Raw genomic sequence first — 19,029 nt, 5'->3', positions numbered from 1 at the left:
CTATTTATGTAACTTAAATCATACTATGGCAAAATTTTTAATTAAAAATGTTTGAGTATTAATTTAGCATACTGGTATTATCAAGAACTGGATCTGATGTCAGAATGCCTGTTTTATTAGTTCTACCTGTGTGACATTCAATCTGTAACACTGAGAGTTACATATATATGAGTTATATCTTTCATATAAGGTGTTGGACAGAGAATCTTTCTAGTTATGAAATTTTGTGATTCTATTCAGCAATTGGTTCATGTAAATAGTTTGTTTTATTTCATACATTAACATCTTTGAAAGAGGTTTGCCAGTATCATTGGATGAGTATTTTTCAAGTTAGATGCCTTTTTTTAAATAAAGGCAATATGTAATGTTTTCAAATTTATAATAATAGTTTTGATTTAAATTTTAATCAAGAATTTTCATTTTATATTGCATAATGATTACTTTTATGGTCCTGATACTAGTAAAAAAAAAATAATTAGGAATAAAAATCCACTACAGTGAAAGAACAAGGCAAAATATTGCATAAAAAAGTTATATATGAACTGGGATACATAAAAATAGTTAAATTCAATACATCTTTCAGACTATAAGCCCCAGGAAGCCATAATGGTCTGAGTGCTATTCCATTTTGCTAGATAATTAGCTTTTCAATCTTTTTTATTTTTGAAATGGGTCTGAAGAAAAAACAAAACATTTCAGCCTCTCTGTTATGGAGACTGTTAATTTAATGAATATTCAGCACTCAGGTTCATAAAATCTTAACATTTTCCCATATTTGCCTCAGAAATGTTTTTTGAAATTTGCTTCAGTAATAATTTTTTGTACATATTTGAACACTTGGCTTAGGTAAGACTGATACCCTGAGATGAATCAAAGACCCTTGTGGAGTTTTTAGTGTATAATGAGCACGGGTAAGAAATGATATATTAAAGAAAATAGTCCAGAATCCCTTATCTGTCATTCCAAAATCTCTAGAAAGTTCTGAAAATCTAAAGTTTTTGTTTTTTTAAATCAAATTTACAATAATTTCATATGACCAAAACAACAACAACAAAAACCTGTTCAGAATTGATTTGCATACAGAGTGCTGCCCCAAACTTTCCTGGAATTGTTATATATTGTTTGCTCATTATTTTTTTTAAATCCCAAATATTCTATGTTCTGAAACACGTTTAGCTCTTTGAAGTGAATAAGGAATGTTGTATAAAGAAAGTGTTAGGATTTTTGAAAGCAGGAATCATTACTTCTGTTTGAAGGGTATCTGGAAAACTTCAGAAAGAAGATGGCTGTTCAAACTGATCCTTTAAAAAAGTTTGGGAGATTTAAATATGTGAAGATTTTAGAGAAGCCTTTCCAGGTGTAGACAAGAGTGAAAAGCATGAACTAGGATAAAGAGATTGGTGAATAAAGTACAGAGAGTATATGGGAACTAGCAGTTGCATCTGCATGGTGAGGGCCTTAGGAAGTATACTGATAGAAAATAGTGTAAGAAAATGAGGGAAACCTGAATACAATCTTTAAAGGATTACTGAGCCAAAGTACAGTTACCCTTGAACAACATGGAAGTTAGTGGCACCAACCTCTGAATAGTCAAAAATCTAGGTATAACTTTTGACTGCCCAAAATTTAGCTACTACTAGCTTACTGTTGACCGGAAGCCTTACTGTTAACATAAACAGTCAATTAACACATATTGAATGCTTTGTGTATATTATATACTGTATTCTTACGGTAAAGTAAGTTAGAGAAAAAATGTTAAGAAAATCGTAAGGAAGAGAAAATATATTTACAGTACCATACTGCAAGAAATCCAGATGCAAGCACATCCATACAGTTCAAACTCAGGTTTTTCAAGGGTTAGCTATAATAAGCATATTCTTTTTTAGTGTATAAAATCATAAGGTTCTGAGTTCCAAAATAAGACAGGAGCTGATAGAAATAAAGTACTAGCTCAAGGCTGTAAAAGATTGAGGTGTACAAACCCCCTGATGCTTTGCCTGCAATTAGAGTTGTCATTCATCCATCACGTTTCATAATCCAAATGGCCAGAATTTCCATAAGCTTATTTAACTGATGGTTGCATATTTTTATACTCAGTTGTGCTTTAAAGATTGGAACTCTATTGAAACTTGGTAACACTTATGGTTATAAATGTTTGTAATTATTTATGAATATTTATAGCTATGTTTGGTTATAAACATTTAGTATTGTTTAGTATTTAGTATTATTGTTGAATAACAAGTATCTATTTAGCACCTATTGTCCTAAGTGCTAGGAATGTTACAGTAAACAAAACAGACAAAAATCCCTGCCCCTAGAGAGCTTAATGTATAGATGTAATACCTTTCTTAAAGTTAGATTATATATTCATTTCCTTCCTACTCTTCTTTTATTATTAATTATTATTAGACTGTGTGAAACCCTAGTATCCCTCAACTATTCTATAGCACTTTGTAATTCACTATGAATCTTCCAAAAGTTAAAATTATTTTTTAAAAAAGTTAAAACTATTTGATCTTTTTTGGCACACGGTATTACATAAGTTTCAGATATACAGCTTAGTCATTTGACAAGTTGGTATATTGTTCACCACAAGCGTAGCTACCATCTGTCCTGTTATATCGCTATTACAATATCAGTGACTGTATTCCTTATGTCTGCCTTTTATTTGTGGCTTACTCATTCCAAAATTGGAGACCTGTATCTCCCTTTCCCCTTCACACATTTTGCTTAACTCCCCATACCTCCCCTCTGGCAACCATCAGTTTGTTCTCTGTATTTATGGGTCTGATTCAGCTTTTTGTTTATTATTTATTTATTTATATTTTAGATTCCATTTACGAGTGGAATTGTATAATGTTTATTTTTCTCAGTCTGACTTATTTCACTTAGTAGCATGATAACTCTCTAGGTCCATCCATGTTGTCTCAAATGGCACAATCTCATCTGTTTTATGGCTTTGTAATATACTTGTATGTGTATACCAAATTTTCCTTTTCCATTTGTCTATTGATGGACACTTAGGTTGCTTCCATGCCTTGGCTATTGTAAATAATGCTGCAATAAACAGGGGTGCATATATCTTTTTGAGTTAGTGTTTTCATTTTCTCTGAGTAAATACCCAATATTGGGATCACTGAATCACATAGTAATTCTATTTTTAATTTCCTGAGGAACCTCCGTATTGTTTTCCACAGTGGTTACTCTGTTTGCATTCCCACCAGCACTTCACAAGAGTTCCCTTTTCTCCACATCCTCATCAACACTTGTTATTTCTTGTCTTTTTGATTCTAGTCATTCTGACAGGGGATATCTCATTATGGTTTTGACTTGCATTTCCCTGATGATTAGTGATGTTGCATCTATTCATGTGTCTGTGAGCCATCTGTGTGTCTTCTTTGTAAAAATGTCTATTCAGATCCTCTGCTTGTTTTGTAATAGGATTGTGTGTTTTCTGGTGTTCAGTTATATAACTTCTTTACGTATTTTGGTTATAAACCAACCCCCATCAGGTATATCATTTGCTAAAGCTATTTGATCTTTAAAAAGCCTTTTCATGTGGCAGTAGGGTAGACCTTAGTATTTTCAGCTTCATCAGAGAAACATAAGGAATAAACTGTTCCGGATCCAGTCTGTTTTCCATGTGTTAGAAGTTATAAACACAAAATAAAAATCACTTAATGAACTATATGCAATACAGAATAATTTAAAAAGTCTGTATTTTCTTTCTTTTTGTTTTCTTCCTATCCCGTTTCATTATTAATCATTTTTATGAAGCTTTTAGGGAGAATTTCAGTGTATTTACATCTTAGCCACCTATACATCCTTTTTACTTACTATCGTTAGCAAAAACAGATAGGTATTTTAAGAAACTATTTGTAAGACTAATAACCCTGTGGTCATTAACTTGTGAGCAGCAGTAGTCTAGATAAAATTTTTAATGTAGCATCATGTTAATAGGTATACAACTGTGTAATTAAACTTAATATTTTTACTTACTCATTTTTGTATTCTTGTCTCTAATTTTATTCAGTCTCAAAATATTTTAATTTGATCTGTTTTAGAACAAAAGAAAACATAGTAGGATGGCCAAAATTAATAGAATGAGCGTTTTTTTACTGTCACACACTTTGTTCCACTTTACTATTGATTGACACTTTGGTTGTCAATCAAACTCTTACTATTTTTTGCTATTTGACTTTTATTTTATGAACAGACTTTTACTATTATGAACAATGCTGTTATGAACATTTCTGCATAGGTCTCCTGTTAGCATGTACAAAAGCCTCTAGTGTATGTACTTAGAAGTTAGTACTAAATAATACTAGTTACTAATTTTTCCTTTGGATTTTTATGTCTGTTCAAGGAAAGAGATTGACCTATAATCTGCCTTTCTCAATCTGCTTTTGTGAGCAAAGTTATACTAGCCTTAGAAGTGCATTGAGGCATTTTCCCTCTTTTACTAATTCTTTGAAAGAGTTTATATAGATAAAAATTACCTGTTCCTTTAGGACTTAGTAGAACTCACCTATATACTGGTCTTAGTATTTTCTCTGTGGGAAGATTTTAAACTGATTGTTTTTCTAAGGTTGTTAATTCAAATTGCTTCTTAGTGGGTTTTGATCATTTAAATTTTTCCATTTTTTATTGACTATTAAAAGTATAAGGACACTCCTCGTATCCAGTAGTTTTTCAATCTAAACTAGATCATAGCACTAAAATTGCTATTTTGATATGATGTGTAATTTGTATTTTGACATAGTTTTAGAAATATTTTTTAAGAAGCTTTGAATAAAATATTTTGACAGAGTTAATGAAGATAATTTTCTTTAACCCATAGGAGGATCCAAATCAGATGAAAAAGTAGACTTGAGCAAGGATAAAAAATTAGCTCAATTTAACAACTGGTTCACATGGTGTCACAATTGCAGGCATGGTGGACATGCTGGTCATATGCTTAGTTGGTTCAGGTAATCAGTACATTTCTTTTTATAATAGGCTTGAGTTAGAGGAGATAAGGCAGATGGCCTTTTAAATAGTTGAGGTGTATATAGTGAAGGATAAATTTCTTCTTTGCTAAAAAAAAAATTCTTTTTTGCTGTCACTTGAGTTAGCAGAAGTGGTGTCAACACTTCTGTCATTAGATATCCTATGTAATCTTAAACTATAAAATTAATACTTATATATAGGAAACAGTTTAAATACTATATATGAGTTAAATGTTTGAATAGCATTATTTGGAGAGGAGATATATTTATAGTTTTTTTTTTACAACTAACCTAATATTCTATCATAGTATATAATTGAAATTAGAAATTAAATGATGGAGTATACATATCAAACAACTATATCAATTATTGTCTAAATAAACTTGTTATATAGTAAGTAAGCACTTCATGCAATAGAGACTCAAGCCATATTTAACTTCTACTTTAAATAGTGCCAGTGGCTCTTTTGCTATAACTTTTATACTCCGTGTGTCTCATTGGCTTTAATTAAAACTCTGAGCACATCTTTGTCACTTTCATAACTATAAATCAGGTATCGTGTTATATATTTAAAAGGTAAAGCTATTCATTTTTCAGTAACTTTCTCCTTGATGGTGTGTGGGCATGAATGCTCATCAGTCATTTTTTATTTAGTTCTTTTCATGTTTTTTGTCTTTGGGTTTTAATTCCTGTATTTTTTCAAATACCATTGTGAAAATTGCATTCTGCATATAGATAGGTATATAGATAAATGTTTGTATGTATATGATTAATTTAGATTTTTAACTTTTACTTGACCTATTTTTTTTAGGGACCATGCAGAGTGTCCCGTTTCTGCATGCACATGTAAATGTATGCAGTTGGATACAACAGGAAATCTGGTACCTGCAGAGACTGTCCAGCCATAAAATGTTATCATCTAAAGAGAAACCTTCAAGTGTGGAGCTTTCTAATAGATGTCCTTCATAGCTCAAAAACGTACCTCAGAACAAGTCACTCATGACTTTCCTGTAATGGGAAAATAAATCATTCTATCAAATCAGCAATTTGATGTTTGAGTGATTTTGATGTGCTTCATAGAGACAAATGCTGCTGAAGTGAACATTGGTGTGTGGGCATGAATTCTGTTCAGTAGGTTGAAAAAGTTCATTTTGGAAGAGTTTTTTAGGGTTTGTTGAAATTATGAACACTATGCAAGCAGTTTCTGGGCTAACCCAGAGCAGACCTTGAACCTGTATCTTCTAAGCTGAAATTGGCTATCATTTCAGTAAAATCTGTATATTTTTTAAAATAGAATAAAATGACCAATTTTTTACCTTTAGAATTGGAGAACCCCTACCCCACAGTGGAGAATAAATTTCATCAAGGAATGGTTGGTATATATTTCTTAAGGAGTCTTTTCCTTCATACACTTTCATTTCAAGATAATAAATCTTTTGGTACAGGTCATTATTGTCTTCCTAAGAAAAACCAAAATTGAGAATGTATCTTACAACTTTTTCTCTTCTGAAGAGAAAAATATATACCATTTCAGGGGAACGTTTTATAAAATCACCAATTCTTCAGCCTTTCGTTTTCCAGTGTCTTTGTCTCCAAAAATTTCCTCCCTATTAATTCATCATTTTATGTTCATCATCTCAGAGCATTTTTCTGGGTGACTAATCAGCTTAATCTGCTTCAGTGTTTTCTATTGTCAGACTCCCTCCTGGCTTCAAATACTCTTGTTTTTTCTAAGGTAACCTGGGAGATGTTGGGGAGAACAGGGTCACTTTGGAGATAGTTATGCTTTAAATGTCAGTTTCTAAAAGTAAGTATTTTGGGGCCAATTCAGGAATTTTATTTAAAATTTTTATTTTCTCTTTTCACAGCTAACCAGTTGGAAGAGAAATACAAAGGATTTGTAGCTTGCTTCTCTGTTGTCTGACATATATACAGAGTACTCAACTGAATTTTGTAGTTGAAGTTGTATTCATAAAGTTAAAAGTAAGCATAAAAATTTTTGAATAGATTTTGGAGAAAGAAATACCTTAAGCTAAAGAATTTTAGAGCTTTCATGTTAGTAGTTTTACTTGGCGGAATTAACATTGATTACATTAGTTTGAGGTGACTTAAATACCGAACAAAAGTAGATTCAATTTACTTTGATCTTCTACAGAAGGCCCTTTTCAGGTAAAACCATTGTATATCTATTTTATATCTACTCACCTAGATGGCAGTCTTCTTTTAAATTGAAAGAGTTAGGAATTGGTGTATTTTTTGTTTTTACAAAGATTGCTATAAAAGAGACTTTTTCCAGTTTTCTTTTAAGTAAATCTTCCTGACTTCATTTTACTAAAATATAACCTTTATCTTTACCTTTAAAACTGCTTCATGTAAAGTGTTCCTTTCCAATTTTCTGTGTCCTAAATATGCAAAGTCAGCTTTAAGTAATGTCAAACTATCATAATACATTTTCATTTCTTCTTAGCTGAAGTTTGATAAAATTATTGAATCTATATTTATAATAGGGTTATATCTAAGATATTTATAATTTTCAGAAATACAATATAATAAAAACAAAGTCTAGAATATAAATAATCTGCTTGTTTGTAATCAAATAGGGTGACATTTCTAAGATTGTTAATGCCTGTGTGTTTTCTCTGAAGCCCAAATACTCATGTCTGTTATATTCGTTTTGCATTTCAGCATATGTGGACTATGAAAGTAGATTCAAATTATTTTTCCGTTTTGATTACTGGTCACTGATATTTGGGATTATAAATTCAAGATATTTTACCTAAACATGTTTAATATAAGTGTTTAATAAAAGTGTTTTTATTACTTTTTTAAAAATTGAATAAATTTGGGTTGAAGTCAGCATGTTTGATCTAGAAATTATCTTTGACTCTTCTACAAATAACCCAATAAAATAATATTAGTACTTATTTTGATGGCAAATTTGATACCCGATCTTAGAAGTAACATTTTTTAAGGCTCTTTTACAGTTTAATATGCTTTCCAGAATAGTTTATTCTTTAAAATGGTATATTTTAAAAGTAGCTTCCATTGTCAGTGGTATTAGAGTTAGAAGGGATATAATTCTGAATGTAATTATATGGCCAAATTTAAATTCAGGTACTCATTTGACTACAAATATTAGAAGTATGGGCTTTAAAATTTAAATTGTAATCCTAACCCCAGTGTAGTGGCCAAGTGACCTGACCTTTATGGGCCTCAATTTCCTCAATGTTAAACAGTTCAGAATACCTCCTAGGATGGTTAGAAGTGTTAAGTGATGAAATGAGAAGTACTATATACCTGTCACATAGTAAGTAAGGTAGTAGTTAATAGTTATTGTTACTTTAATCTTACTGATTAGTTATCTCAGTGCATTTTAATTGAATATGGTATAATTTAAATGAAGGATTTACATTTTTCTAAGGAGTGAAAATTTCCTAAGGGCTCATTTTCTGAAATCTGGGTAAGTTATAGCATTTTTTTTTTTTTTGAGATAGAACTTAACTACTTTTGTTTATCCTATATTTAGAATAATACTTTTTGCTTTTTGAGGAAAAACAATAATACTTTTTGCTTTTTTGAGGAAAAACAATCAATTAGGAGTTTGATGTGATACAGGAGTGAACCCAAGGATTAAAATTAAATTTTCAGCACATCTGGACAGCTGACTGGTAACTCTTGAAAACTTGAGGTTTTCATATCCATATTCAATTCTTTTTTTTTTTCCATATTCAAATCTTAAATCCAGGTTGTTACTTTTCTAGGAGAACATATTTATCTCTGTGTAATCCTTCCTTTTCTGCTATTTCGTTACACTTAACGTTCATTTCAGTTAAAATGTTGACGTAGTAGTAGTAACAGGAAGTATCCTGTGAGATTTTTTTTCTCCCTTGGGATAGCTATAATTAAAACAAGTTGGGCACAAATTAGTTGTATTTGTCAAACATTTGCTCAGAGGCATCAGAGAGGTGGGAGAGACATGTTATCTAATGGTGAGACTGGTTCAGCGTCCTCACTTTGTGCTTGTGATCCACTGGTCGTGGCAGAGATGGGGCTACCTGGACAGCTGATCTTGAAGTCCACCACTCTTAACTCCTTGCATTACATTATATGCCTGTTTTCTCTCTTGCCTAAAAGTTTTGAAATTTTTTTTGGCTGAGTATAAAAAGCAACACTTTATGAAAATGTTACTTTGTATAAAATATTAATTTTTCCTGAGTCTAGGGAGAGAAGGAAAGCTTCCCAAATGTTTTTAAAAGCTTATGAATCCAGGTATCAAATCACATGGATTGCCCAAAGAACTGCCTTCACTTAGGAATATACGTGATAAATTCCTAAGTAAAATGAATAATTAGCCCAACAGTCTATTAATAATAGTTACTGTTGGTGCCTATTCTGTGCCAGGTACTATGCACATTATACCTTTTGATCTTCACAGTAGCCCTGTGGGGCAGGTATACTATTACCATTACCATTCTGTACATGAGGTAGTTGAAGTAGCAGATCCCATGGTGTAATGGTTAGCACTCTGGACTTTGAGGCAGTTGAGGTGTAGGGAGGTGACATCACTGTGCTAGGTTATACAGCTAGTCAATAGCAGAACCAAGATTGAGGGTCCAGTAATCTGACTTCCCAATCTTCACTTTTTAGTTAATATTTTATACTTCTATGTACTAGTTTATGGGCTGTATATAAGATAATCCACTATAACAAAGAAAGGTTTATTATATTCAGTATTAATACATCAGAAGAGAAAAACCATGCCAACAGCTCATTGGATGTAAAAGGCATTTGATAAAATTCAAAAATTGATTTCCAGTTTTTTAGATTTAGTTACTACATGCAAAGGAAGTGTTTTTCCTCCATTGTTTCCCTCCTCTTTTACTATGTATCTCTAACAGCTGGCATCATGCCTAGTGGAGAAAATACTAAAATCCTTCCCATTTAAAGGCAGGAATAAAACAAGGATCCTGTTGTTACCACTGGTTTTGCACACAGCAATGCAGAAGAGGAAAGCAGGAGATACACCTTACTGCTTTTCCAAGTCCTTAAAATTTGGTGTGGCAAAAATACAATAAACAGTTAAAGAAAAAAAAAAAACAGTTAAAGATAAGCATGATAAACTACAGCATGCATGACAAATACCCTTAACTCATAAGAAACATTCTCAAATCCATAAAGACACAACCAATGGATATAATTGATCAAGAATTATACAGCCAAAATAAATTAAAATGGCCAGTATATATAAATGTGCTGATTAAAACAACAGGATACTGTTCACTTGCCTGCATAGGTTAAAAAGAACAATGCTCATTTTCATGGACGTGGGAAAGGAGCATTCTGAGATAACAGCTTGTAAGAGTATATGTATTGGTACAAGTGTTCTCAAGGATTTGTGAGCAATATGTATCAAAAGCCTTAAAAAGGTTCACACCCTTTGACACAGTATATTAGGAATATTTTCTAGGAATAGAAAAGTGCACAAAAGATGTATGTTTCTAGGAAGTGGTTTATCACAGCATTGTTTATAGTAAAAACTTTTAAACCTAAATAATAAGAGTAAAGAAATTATGTCCAGTTGACATAACAATTGTTACTTGACAATGTTCAAATAGCATATTTTTATTGATAAGGGAAGATTCATGATAATGGAGAGAAAGGCAAGTTATAGTACGTATAGCATATAAACATTTGCATGAAAGACTTGAATACAAAAATTTTAACAGTGGTCATCAAGAGTGGAATTTTAAGTGACATTTTTCTTCTTATTTGTATCCTCTAATTTTTCTATAATGTAAAAGTACAAATAAATGAATGCATATCACACATAACTGGCTTTTATTAAAGTTATCCATAATATGGTATCTTGTTACTATCATAATTAACAAATATTGGGAGTTATTCTGTGCGGTAAAGAAACTTGCTACAAGGTATTATAAAAGTTAGTATTGAAATCTAGTTGCAAAAAAAAAATCTAGTTGAAAAGCATTTTTGTAGATTTCGTATTTTGCAGTAATATATAGGAATAACAAGAAGATGCAGATCTTTCTCTTAATATTATCTCTCTCATCATATTTTGAAAAAGTACATTTTGCCCTCCATTTAGCACATTGGGAAATACATCCACAAAATAATTCTGGTTTTCCTAAAGTTAGTGGTACATAATTAATTATTTCAATATTTCCTCTCCTCGATCTTTCTCACGAGATTTCCTAACTCCTCTGTTTTGGCTCTAGGCCTGTGGCAGGAAACATATCGTCCATGTTTAGAATTTAGTTGATTATTGTCCAGATCAGCCTAGAGTGCATCTTACTCATTTCCAGTAATGTAACAACCTGTATTTAAGCAATAATTCTGAGCATGCCTGTTTGTCCATGCTTCTAACTAGCAAGCATTTGTGTGCCCTGGTGTACCAAACACTGTGAAACGTTAGGATTTCAAAGGATTGATGGGCAGCATAGGTTGCCTTGGAAGTTCTGTGTATCTCATGGAAGAGGCAGTCATAAACATAGTTTCAGCAGACACAAATCTATTCAGGTTAATATTTATCCTTGCTGTAAAGTATTTTAGCATCTTATCTCTTTGGACAAGCCAAGAAAAGTTTAGTTTTCCAACTTTGGGCCTTCAAAAATTGTTGTCTAATTAGAAATAATTTAATGAAGTAGAGTTTGTCCATAACATTTTCCAAGATGTAATTTTCTTACTGATCTATTAATAGTCCAAAGTTTTCAACTGTCTTGTTAAAAACTTAATTTTAGGGTTAAAGTTATAGACAGGAATAAAACAAGGATCCTGTTACTTCTGGTTCTGCACATAAGAAGAAAGTACACCTTACATCTTTTTTAAGTCCTTAAGGTTTGGTAATATATGTAATGTATGTAATGTTGGAAGTAGCTGCAATAATATAATTCAGTACATGATGTAGTCTTTCATCATTCAATTTATGAAAAGTATGTTGCCTTAAATTTTATAACGAAATTGAGATGTAGGAATCTAATTAGTTGGGCTCTTAAAATATAAAGTCATAAAGACAAGGTAGTCTGGGAGCATATGAATAAATTAATGTGTCAGAAACTTGAAACAGACATTTGCATAAGAATTCATACAAATTTTTGGTCGTACTTCTTTTTATTTAGAGAGTATTAGCTCCATTTATATATACAAATATACATGTGGGGTGGGAATGTGCATGGATGTATATGCAAGAGAGTCTGGAGTTGGAAATAGCAAATGTCAAAAGTCATGTTTATTCAGATTTCTATCACATTGCAGCTACATATTTTGCTGATGACAATTTAAGAAGTTGCCACTGACAAATGTGAAATTATCCTTTTTAGCAGCAAGTAATTTGATAACCAATTATCTCAGTAAAAATTTGAATGGTACAAAGTTCTTGTACTACATATATAGATAGATAGTCTCTCTATCAATTTGGAAAGTTGTATTATGCATTAAGAAGGTATATTTAATATTTGTTAGTTAAACTAGGGGTATATATCTTTATGATAAGTAAATGTTCCCCAAGTAGGTAGATATATAATTAATGGAGCAAAACATTCAGCAACTTGATAGACGTGGGAGAAGTGACTCTTGCAAAAGTAATGCATTTTTTTCATCTTAAATCTTACCTTTCCCTTTCATTCTTAAAAAATGGAATGTTGGGGGATCCCTGGGTGGCGCAGCGGTTTGGCGCCTGCCTTTGGCCCAGGGCACGATCCTGGAGACCCGGGATCGAATCCCACGTGGGGCTCCCGGTGCATGGAGCCTGCTTCTCCCTCTGCCTGTGTCTCTGCCTCTCTCTCTCTCTGTGTGACTATCATAAATAAATAAAAAGAAATTTTAAAAAAGTTAAAAATGTAATGTTGGGTCAGTTGTGACTCTTAAATTACCATTTCTTAAGATCAGTAGATTTCTGAAATACATGATATTCCTTTCAGGAATGTGAATATGACTCTCAGTGAATGCTAATATACAACTGGCTTCCAAAAAAAGAATATTTTTCCAGGCAGAGAACATTATTTTCTACTGGAAATATTAGATAAATTGGAGACAGTAAGTTGGGGCAGATTCTTGAGGTCATTTGATATAACTATTCTTTTGGTAACATTGTTCACCTACCTTAGTATTTAAGTCTAGTTTATTGAATTATGTTACACTGTCTTCAGAAATTGTTATATCAATTATAGAATATATTCCTTCTGGGGAGCTGAGAAATTAAAATCATGTATCATCCTTGCTGATAAAACATATTCTATAGGGAAAAAATGGCCAAAAAGTTATTCAATACCTCTCTTGGTTTGCCTTTTGTATACTTCTCTATTCTTTTAGAGTTCATTCCCAGTATGTGGAATTCTACAGATTTCTAAATAACTTTTCAAATATTCCCATGCTAGATTTTGAGTGGTATATATTTTCTGAGGCAGAGACATCTGAGCAGAGTGAAAATGAATTTTCATAGAACAAAATTGCCAAGCATATGTGACGGAACTGTAGGGAAAAAGAGCATAACTTTAATCTTCAAAGAAGCTTAAAAATAGCTCCGCTGTTATTATGCATGAGGCCTGACAATTGACATTTCTCATTTTGGCAGCATTCACCCACAGCCCCGTATCAGCAACTGAGCACATTTATCTCTGGGATAAATGATTAATGAGCTGCCTATCATTTCTACTTCTTTTGTACCAAGTGGCAGAGGCTTCAGTTGATCATATTGCAGCTATCAGCATCATTATTGAAATTGATTTTGCCACTAGAAGGTTGTGCTTGGACAATCGATTACCATTTAAATAAAGGAATTAAATTATGGCATTTAAAATAACACAAAATCATCTCTTCTGAGTTGCTCTGTCACACCTGGTAAGGTTATTTTATTTAGCTTATCAGTCAGCATCATAGAAACTTAGATTGAGGAAGGAAACATGGTAGGCATCAAAATTCAGTTCTTGTTTTGAGTGGAGCCCACTAATACTTCTAAACTTCTGATTCTCTTTATTAATCACTGTCACATTGTATGAAATGTAAACTTAATGAAATTGTGCAATTTGCATGCAGTGGTGAGCAATAAAGTTGCCAAATTACTGACTTTAGAGAAAAAAGTAAAAGAGTAGAGTTAGACATTTTTGAAAGGCCAGAATTAATCAGAAAGGGGAGAAGTTGAAGGATCTAGATTGACAAATGATACTCAGTTACAGTGAAATTAAACATACTTTTCAGCAAGCAAATGTGAGAAGGAGGAGAAAGAACATCATCATTTAGATGTCTTGGTGATGTAGGCTGTACTTCTAAAACAGATGGCATCCGATGAGGGTCTGCACAGGCCTATGGAAAACTGCACTTTGGGAAAAGTGATACACCCAAGGCAAAAGGGCTTGAACTTAGACCTTTTTTAGCATTCTGCTCTCAGGATTCCTGTCAAGAGGTCTCAATGTCACTAAACTTAAAATCCCTTCCATCTACTTTTGTCTTGCAGCGTATGACACTCTTCTGTTCATTCCACTTACATTTTCCCATTGTTTCCTGTCTCTGCTTTCTTCTGAATTTCATGAGACCAACTGTTTAATCTCTCTGTAAATTAAGACAACTATCTGAACTACATTATATAGTTCACCCAAAGTACTTGTGTATTTTCTTCAGAGCTAGGACTGGTTATACAAAGAAACAGCCATCACAGCTTTTTCCCAGTCCAGCTCCTTCTGCCCTACACTTGATTAAGGTTCTTTCCAGATTCTAGTAGTCTGTTGGAGATGGTATTGTGAGTTTTCATTTTTCTGGTTTGTGTATATTTTTAAAAGGCTGCTTTGAGAACCACTAACTAGAGGACATTTTTACCCAAAAATATTTAATACAGATAACTGAGTCCTGTATTTTGTGTTTTGTTTTGTTATTCAAGTATGGTTAACATAGAGTGTTATATTAGTTTCAGGTGTGCAATATAGTGATTGAACAATTTTATACGTTTCTCAGTGCTCATCAAGAGAAGTATATTCCTTTTTTTTTTTTTTTTTTTTTTTTAAGAGAAGTATATTCCTTATCCCCTTTATTTCCTCCATCCCCCTGGCCACTTCCTCTCTGGCAACCACAAGTTTGTTCTCTGTATTTAAGAGTTGTTTGCTTGTCTGTCTCTTTTTTTTTTTTCTTTTTTTCCTTAAATTCCACATATGAGTGAAATTGTATCCTATCTGTCTTTTTCTGCCTGACTTATTTCACGTAGCATAATACCCTTTAGGTTCATACACATTACTGCAAATGGCAAGATTTCATATTTTATAACTAATATTCCATTTATATATATATATATATTTATGTATATATATATACACACACACATGCTACCTCTTCATTCATCTATCAATAAACACTTGGGTTGTTTCCATATCTTGGCTATTATAAATAATGCTGCAATAAACATAGGGGTACATATATCTTTTCAAATTAGTGTTTTCTTTTTCTTTGGGTAAATACCCAATAGTAGAATTACTGGATCATACTGTAATTCTGTTTTAATTTTTTGAGGAAGCTGTTTTCCACAATGGCTGTACCAATTTGCATTCCCACAGTGTACAAGGGTTCCTTCCTTTTTCTCCACATCCTTGCTACCACTTATTATTTCTTGTGTCTTTTATTTTAGCCATTCTGACAGGTGTGAAGTGATAATGTTGTTTTAATTTGCATTTGCCTGATGATTAGTGATGTTGAATGAGCATCTCTCCATGTGTCTGTTGGCTATCTGTATATCTTTGGGAAAATGTCTACTTAAGTCATCTGCCCATTTTTAATTGGATTATTTGTTTCTTTTTTTTTTTTTGGTGTTGGGTTGTATAAATTCTATATTTTGGATATTAACTCCTTATCAGAGACATCATTTGCAAACATCTCCTATTCAGTAGGTTGCATTTTTGTTTTGTTGATGGTTTTCTTTGTGGTGCAAACCCTTTTTATTTTGGTGTAGTTCAGTAGTTGAATTTTGCTTTTGTTTCCCTTGCCAGAGGAGACCTATCTAGATAAATGTTCCTATGGCTGATGTCAAAGACATTACTGCTTATATTTCTTCTAAGAATTTTATGGTTTCAGGTCTCCTATTTAGGTCTTTATTCCACTTTGAGTTTATTTTTGTGTATGGTGTAAGAAAGTGGTCTAGTTTTACTTTTTGGCATGTAGCTGTCCAGTTTTCCCAAACACTATTTGTTAAAGAAAGTATCTTTCCTATTGTATATACTTGCCTCCTTTGTTATAGATTAATTGACCATAAAAGCATGGGTTTATTTCTGGATACTCTATTCTTTTTTAAATTATTTTTAAGATTTTATTTATTGATTTGACAGAGTGCACAAGCAGGGGGAGCGGCAGAGGGAAAGGGGGAAGCAAGCTCCCCACTGAGCTGGGAGCCCGATGTGGAGCTCATTCCAGGATCTTGGAAATATGTCCTGAGCCACTGGCAGATGCTTAACCTACTGAGCCACCCAGGCACTCGTGGATACTCTGTTCTGTTTCATTGATCTCTGTATCTGTTTTGTGCCAGTACCTATAACCTTGAATTAAATCTTGAAATCTGGGATTGTGATACATCCAGCTTTGTTCTTTTTCAAGAGTGCTTTGGCTATTTGGGGTCTTTTGTGGTTCCATGCACATTTTAGGATTATTTTTGTTCTAGTTCTGTGAAATTTGTTGGTATTTTGATAGAGATTACATTAAATCTGTGGATTACTTTGGGTAGTATGGACATTTTAACAATATTGGTCCTTCCAACTCATAAATATGGAATATTTTTCCATTTGTGTCATTGTCTGTGTCTTTCATCGATGTTCTGAATTTGTCTGTTAGGTCCATCTGGTCCAATGTGTGATTCAAAGCCCTTGTTTCCTTGTTGATTTTCTGTCTGGAGGATTTATCTATTGATGTAACTGGGGTGTTAAAGTCCACTACTATTATTATATTACTATTAATTTCTCCCTTTATGTCTGTTAATAGTTGCTTTATGTGTTTGGGTATTCCCATGTAGCATGCATAAATATTTACAATTGTTAATATCCATCCTTTTGTGGATTGTTCTCCTTACCTTTATGGAGTGTCCTTCTTTGTCTCTTGTTACAGTTTTTGGGTTTTTTTGTTTTTGTTTTTTAAAGATTTTATTTATTTATTCATGAGAGATACAGAAAGAGAGAGAGAGAGGCAGAGACATTGGCAGAGGGAGAAGCAGGCTCCCTGCAAGGAGCCCAATGTGGGACTTGATCCCAGACCCTAGAATCATGCCCTGGGCCAAAGGCAGATGCTCAACCACTGAGCCACCCAGGCATCCTGACAGTCTTTGTTTTAAAGTCTATTTTGTCCAATATGAGTTGCAACTGCAGCTTTCTTTTCATTTCCATCTGCATGGTAAATGTTTTCCCATCCCTTCATTTTCAATCTGCATATTCTTCAAATCTGAAGTAAGTCTCTTATAGGCAGCACATAGATAGGTTGAGACCTGTGTTTTAGAAAGTGTCAGAATATGGTTAAAGTAAGAGTAAGCACTGCAGTGATATGAAAAATATACATGGAAACAGGAGTTCCACACGGGGACCCTTAACAGGCTTGATTTATATGTTAGAATTCCTCATTGACAAGTAACTCATAAGTTACAAAAAGGTGAACAGGTTAGGCCAAATTGTGCCTGATCTGGTATGAGGGAAGGACCCCACCCTTCTTTAAGACCATTGACACAAATTGCTTATTAATCATTTGCTTTTCCTCCAAACACTTTTCAGCTCAGTATTCAGGGTATCAGCTACCAACTGGTCAACATTTATCTTGTTTCAATAGATGAAATGGACCAGATAAATTCTTCCTTGTTAGTATGATGTATATTATATGAACTCACAGTGATTTTTTTAAAGCTAATTTTTGTTGTAAAAATGATGCAGGCTTGGGATCCCTGGGTGGCTCAGCGGTTTAGCGCCTGCCTTCAGCCCAGGGCCTGATCCCAGAGTCCCAGGATCGAGTCCCAAATCAGGCTCCCAGCATGGAGCCTGCTTCTCCCTCTGCCTGTGTCTCTGCTTCTCTCTCTGTGTGTCTCATGAATAAATAAATAAAATCATTTTTTTAAAAAATGCAGGCTTATGGTAAAAAAAAAAAGTTACAACTAAATGTAGAAATATATATCTTAGTTTTTGCTCCATTATCCCCATTATCTATGTACTACCTTCCAAAACTCCCAACTTTTATTTCCCAGGGGAAACTGCTTTAAAGTACTTATACACACAGAGATGTGCTATACATAGACTGCATCTCTCTGTGTGTCAGTCTTTGCCTGTCTGTTTTCACATGGTACTATATAAATTCCCTCAAATTGCTGTTTTTAATCTAAAAATATATCTTGCAGACTTTTGTTAGCTCATTTGTACCTATTTTTCCCCTTTTTTTCCTTAATGGTATGTAATCAAATATATATATATATATATATATATATATATATATATATATATATATATATACACATACATACACACACACACACACACACACATACATACACACACACACACACTCCTTTTGGAAATGTAGGGTGTTTCCATTTGTTGTTTTTGCCATGTCACAGTGAACATCCTTGCCAGTATATCTTTGGGTATTTCTGAGTAAGCATATCATCTGTCAGATAAAGTATTAGAAGGGGAATTGTGGAGCAAAAGCTGTATGTATTTTACATTTTGATAGCCATCACCAAATAGCTCTTCTATAAACTATAAATAAATCTATAAACTATAAATCATTGATACAGGAAATGCCTATTTTCCCTAACATCTTCAACTGCAGGCATTGTAAAATTTCTAATTATGGCCATTTGGGAGGTGGAAATCATAAAAATATTTTAAGTCCTATATATATATATATATATTCATTATATATTCATTCAGTTCTGAGTGAGGTTAAGCATAGAATTTAACTATTCACAATTTATTTACAGTGCGCTGCCTATTCATTTCCACGCTCAAACTTTTATGTTTACGTTTGAGAAAAAAAATGATGGAAAGTTGTTAATTGGATTTTTTCTCTCTTTATTCATCTT

General features: G+C 32.8%; 1 protein-coding gene across 10 annotated transcripts in view; it reads left to right on the top strand.

Moving 5' to 3' along the window:
- The window catches only part of MIOS (meiosis regulator for oocyte development), a 35,391-nt gene extending 29,357 nt beyond the window's left edge, over window positions 1-6,034 (top strand). For 9 of the 10 annotated variants that reach the window (XM_072784037.1, XM_072784044.1, XM_072784039.1 and 6 more), the window contains 2 exons: window positions 4,841-4,970; window positions 5,800-6,034. In XM_072784037.1, the coding sequence (XP_072640138.1) occupies window positions 4,841-4,970; window positions 5,800-5,896 (227 nt within the window). In that variant the 3' untranslated portion in view covers window positions 5,897-6,034. The remainder of the gene's footprint in view (window positions 1-4,840; window positions 4,971-5,799) is intronic. The other variant, XM_072784042.1, reaches the window with a different exon arrangement.
- The last annotated feature ends 12,995 nt before the right edge of the window (window positions 6,035-19,029 follow it).

This window comes from Canis lupus, chromosome 18, assembly GCF_048164855.1.
Source record: "Canis lupus baileyi chromosome 18, mCanLup2.hap1, whole genome shotgun sequence".
NCBI classification, from domain to species: Eukaryota; Metazoa; Chordata; class Mammalia; order Carnivora; family Canidae; genus Canis; species Canis lupus.
This window is presented reverse-complemented; position numbering and strand designations above follow the sequence as displayed.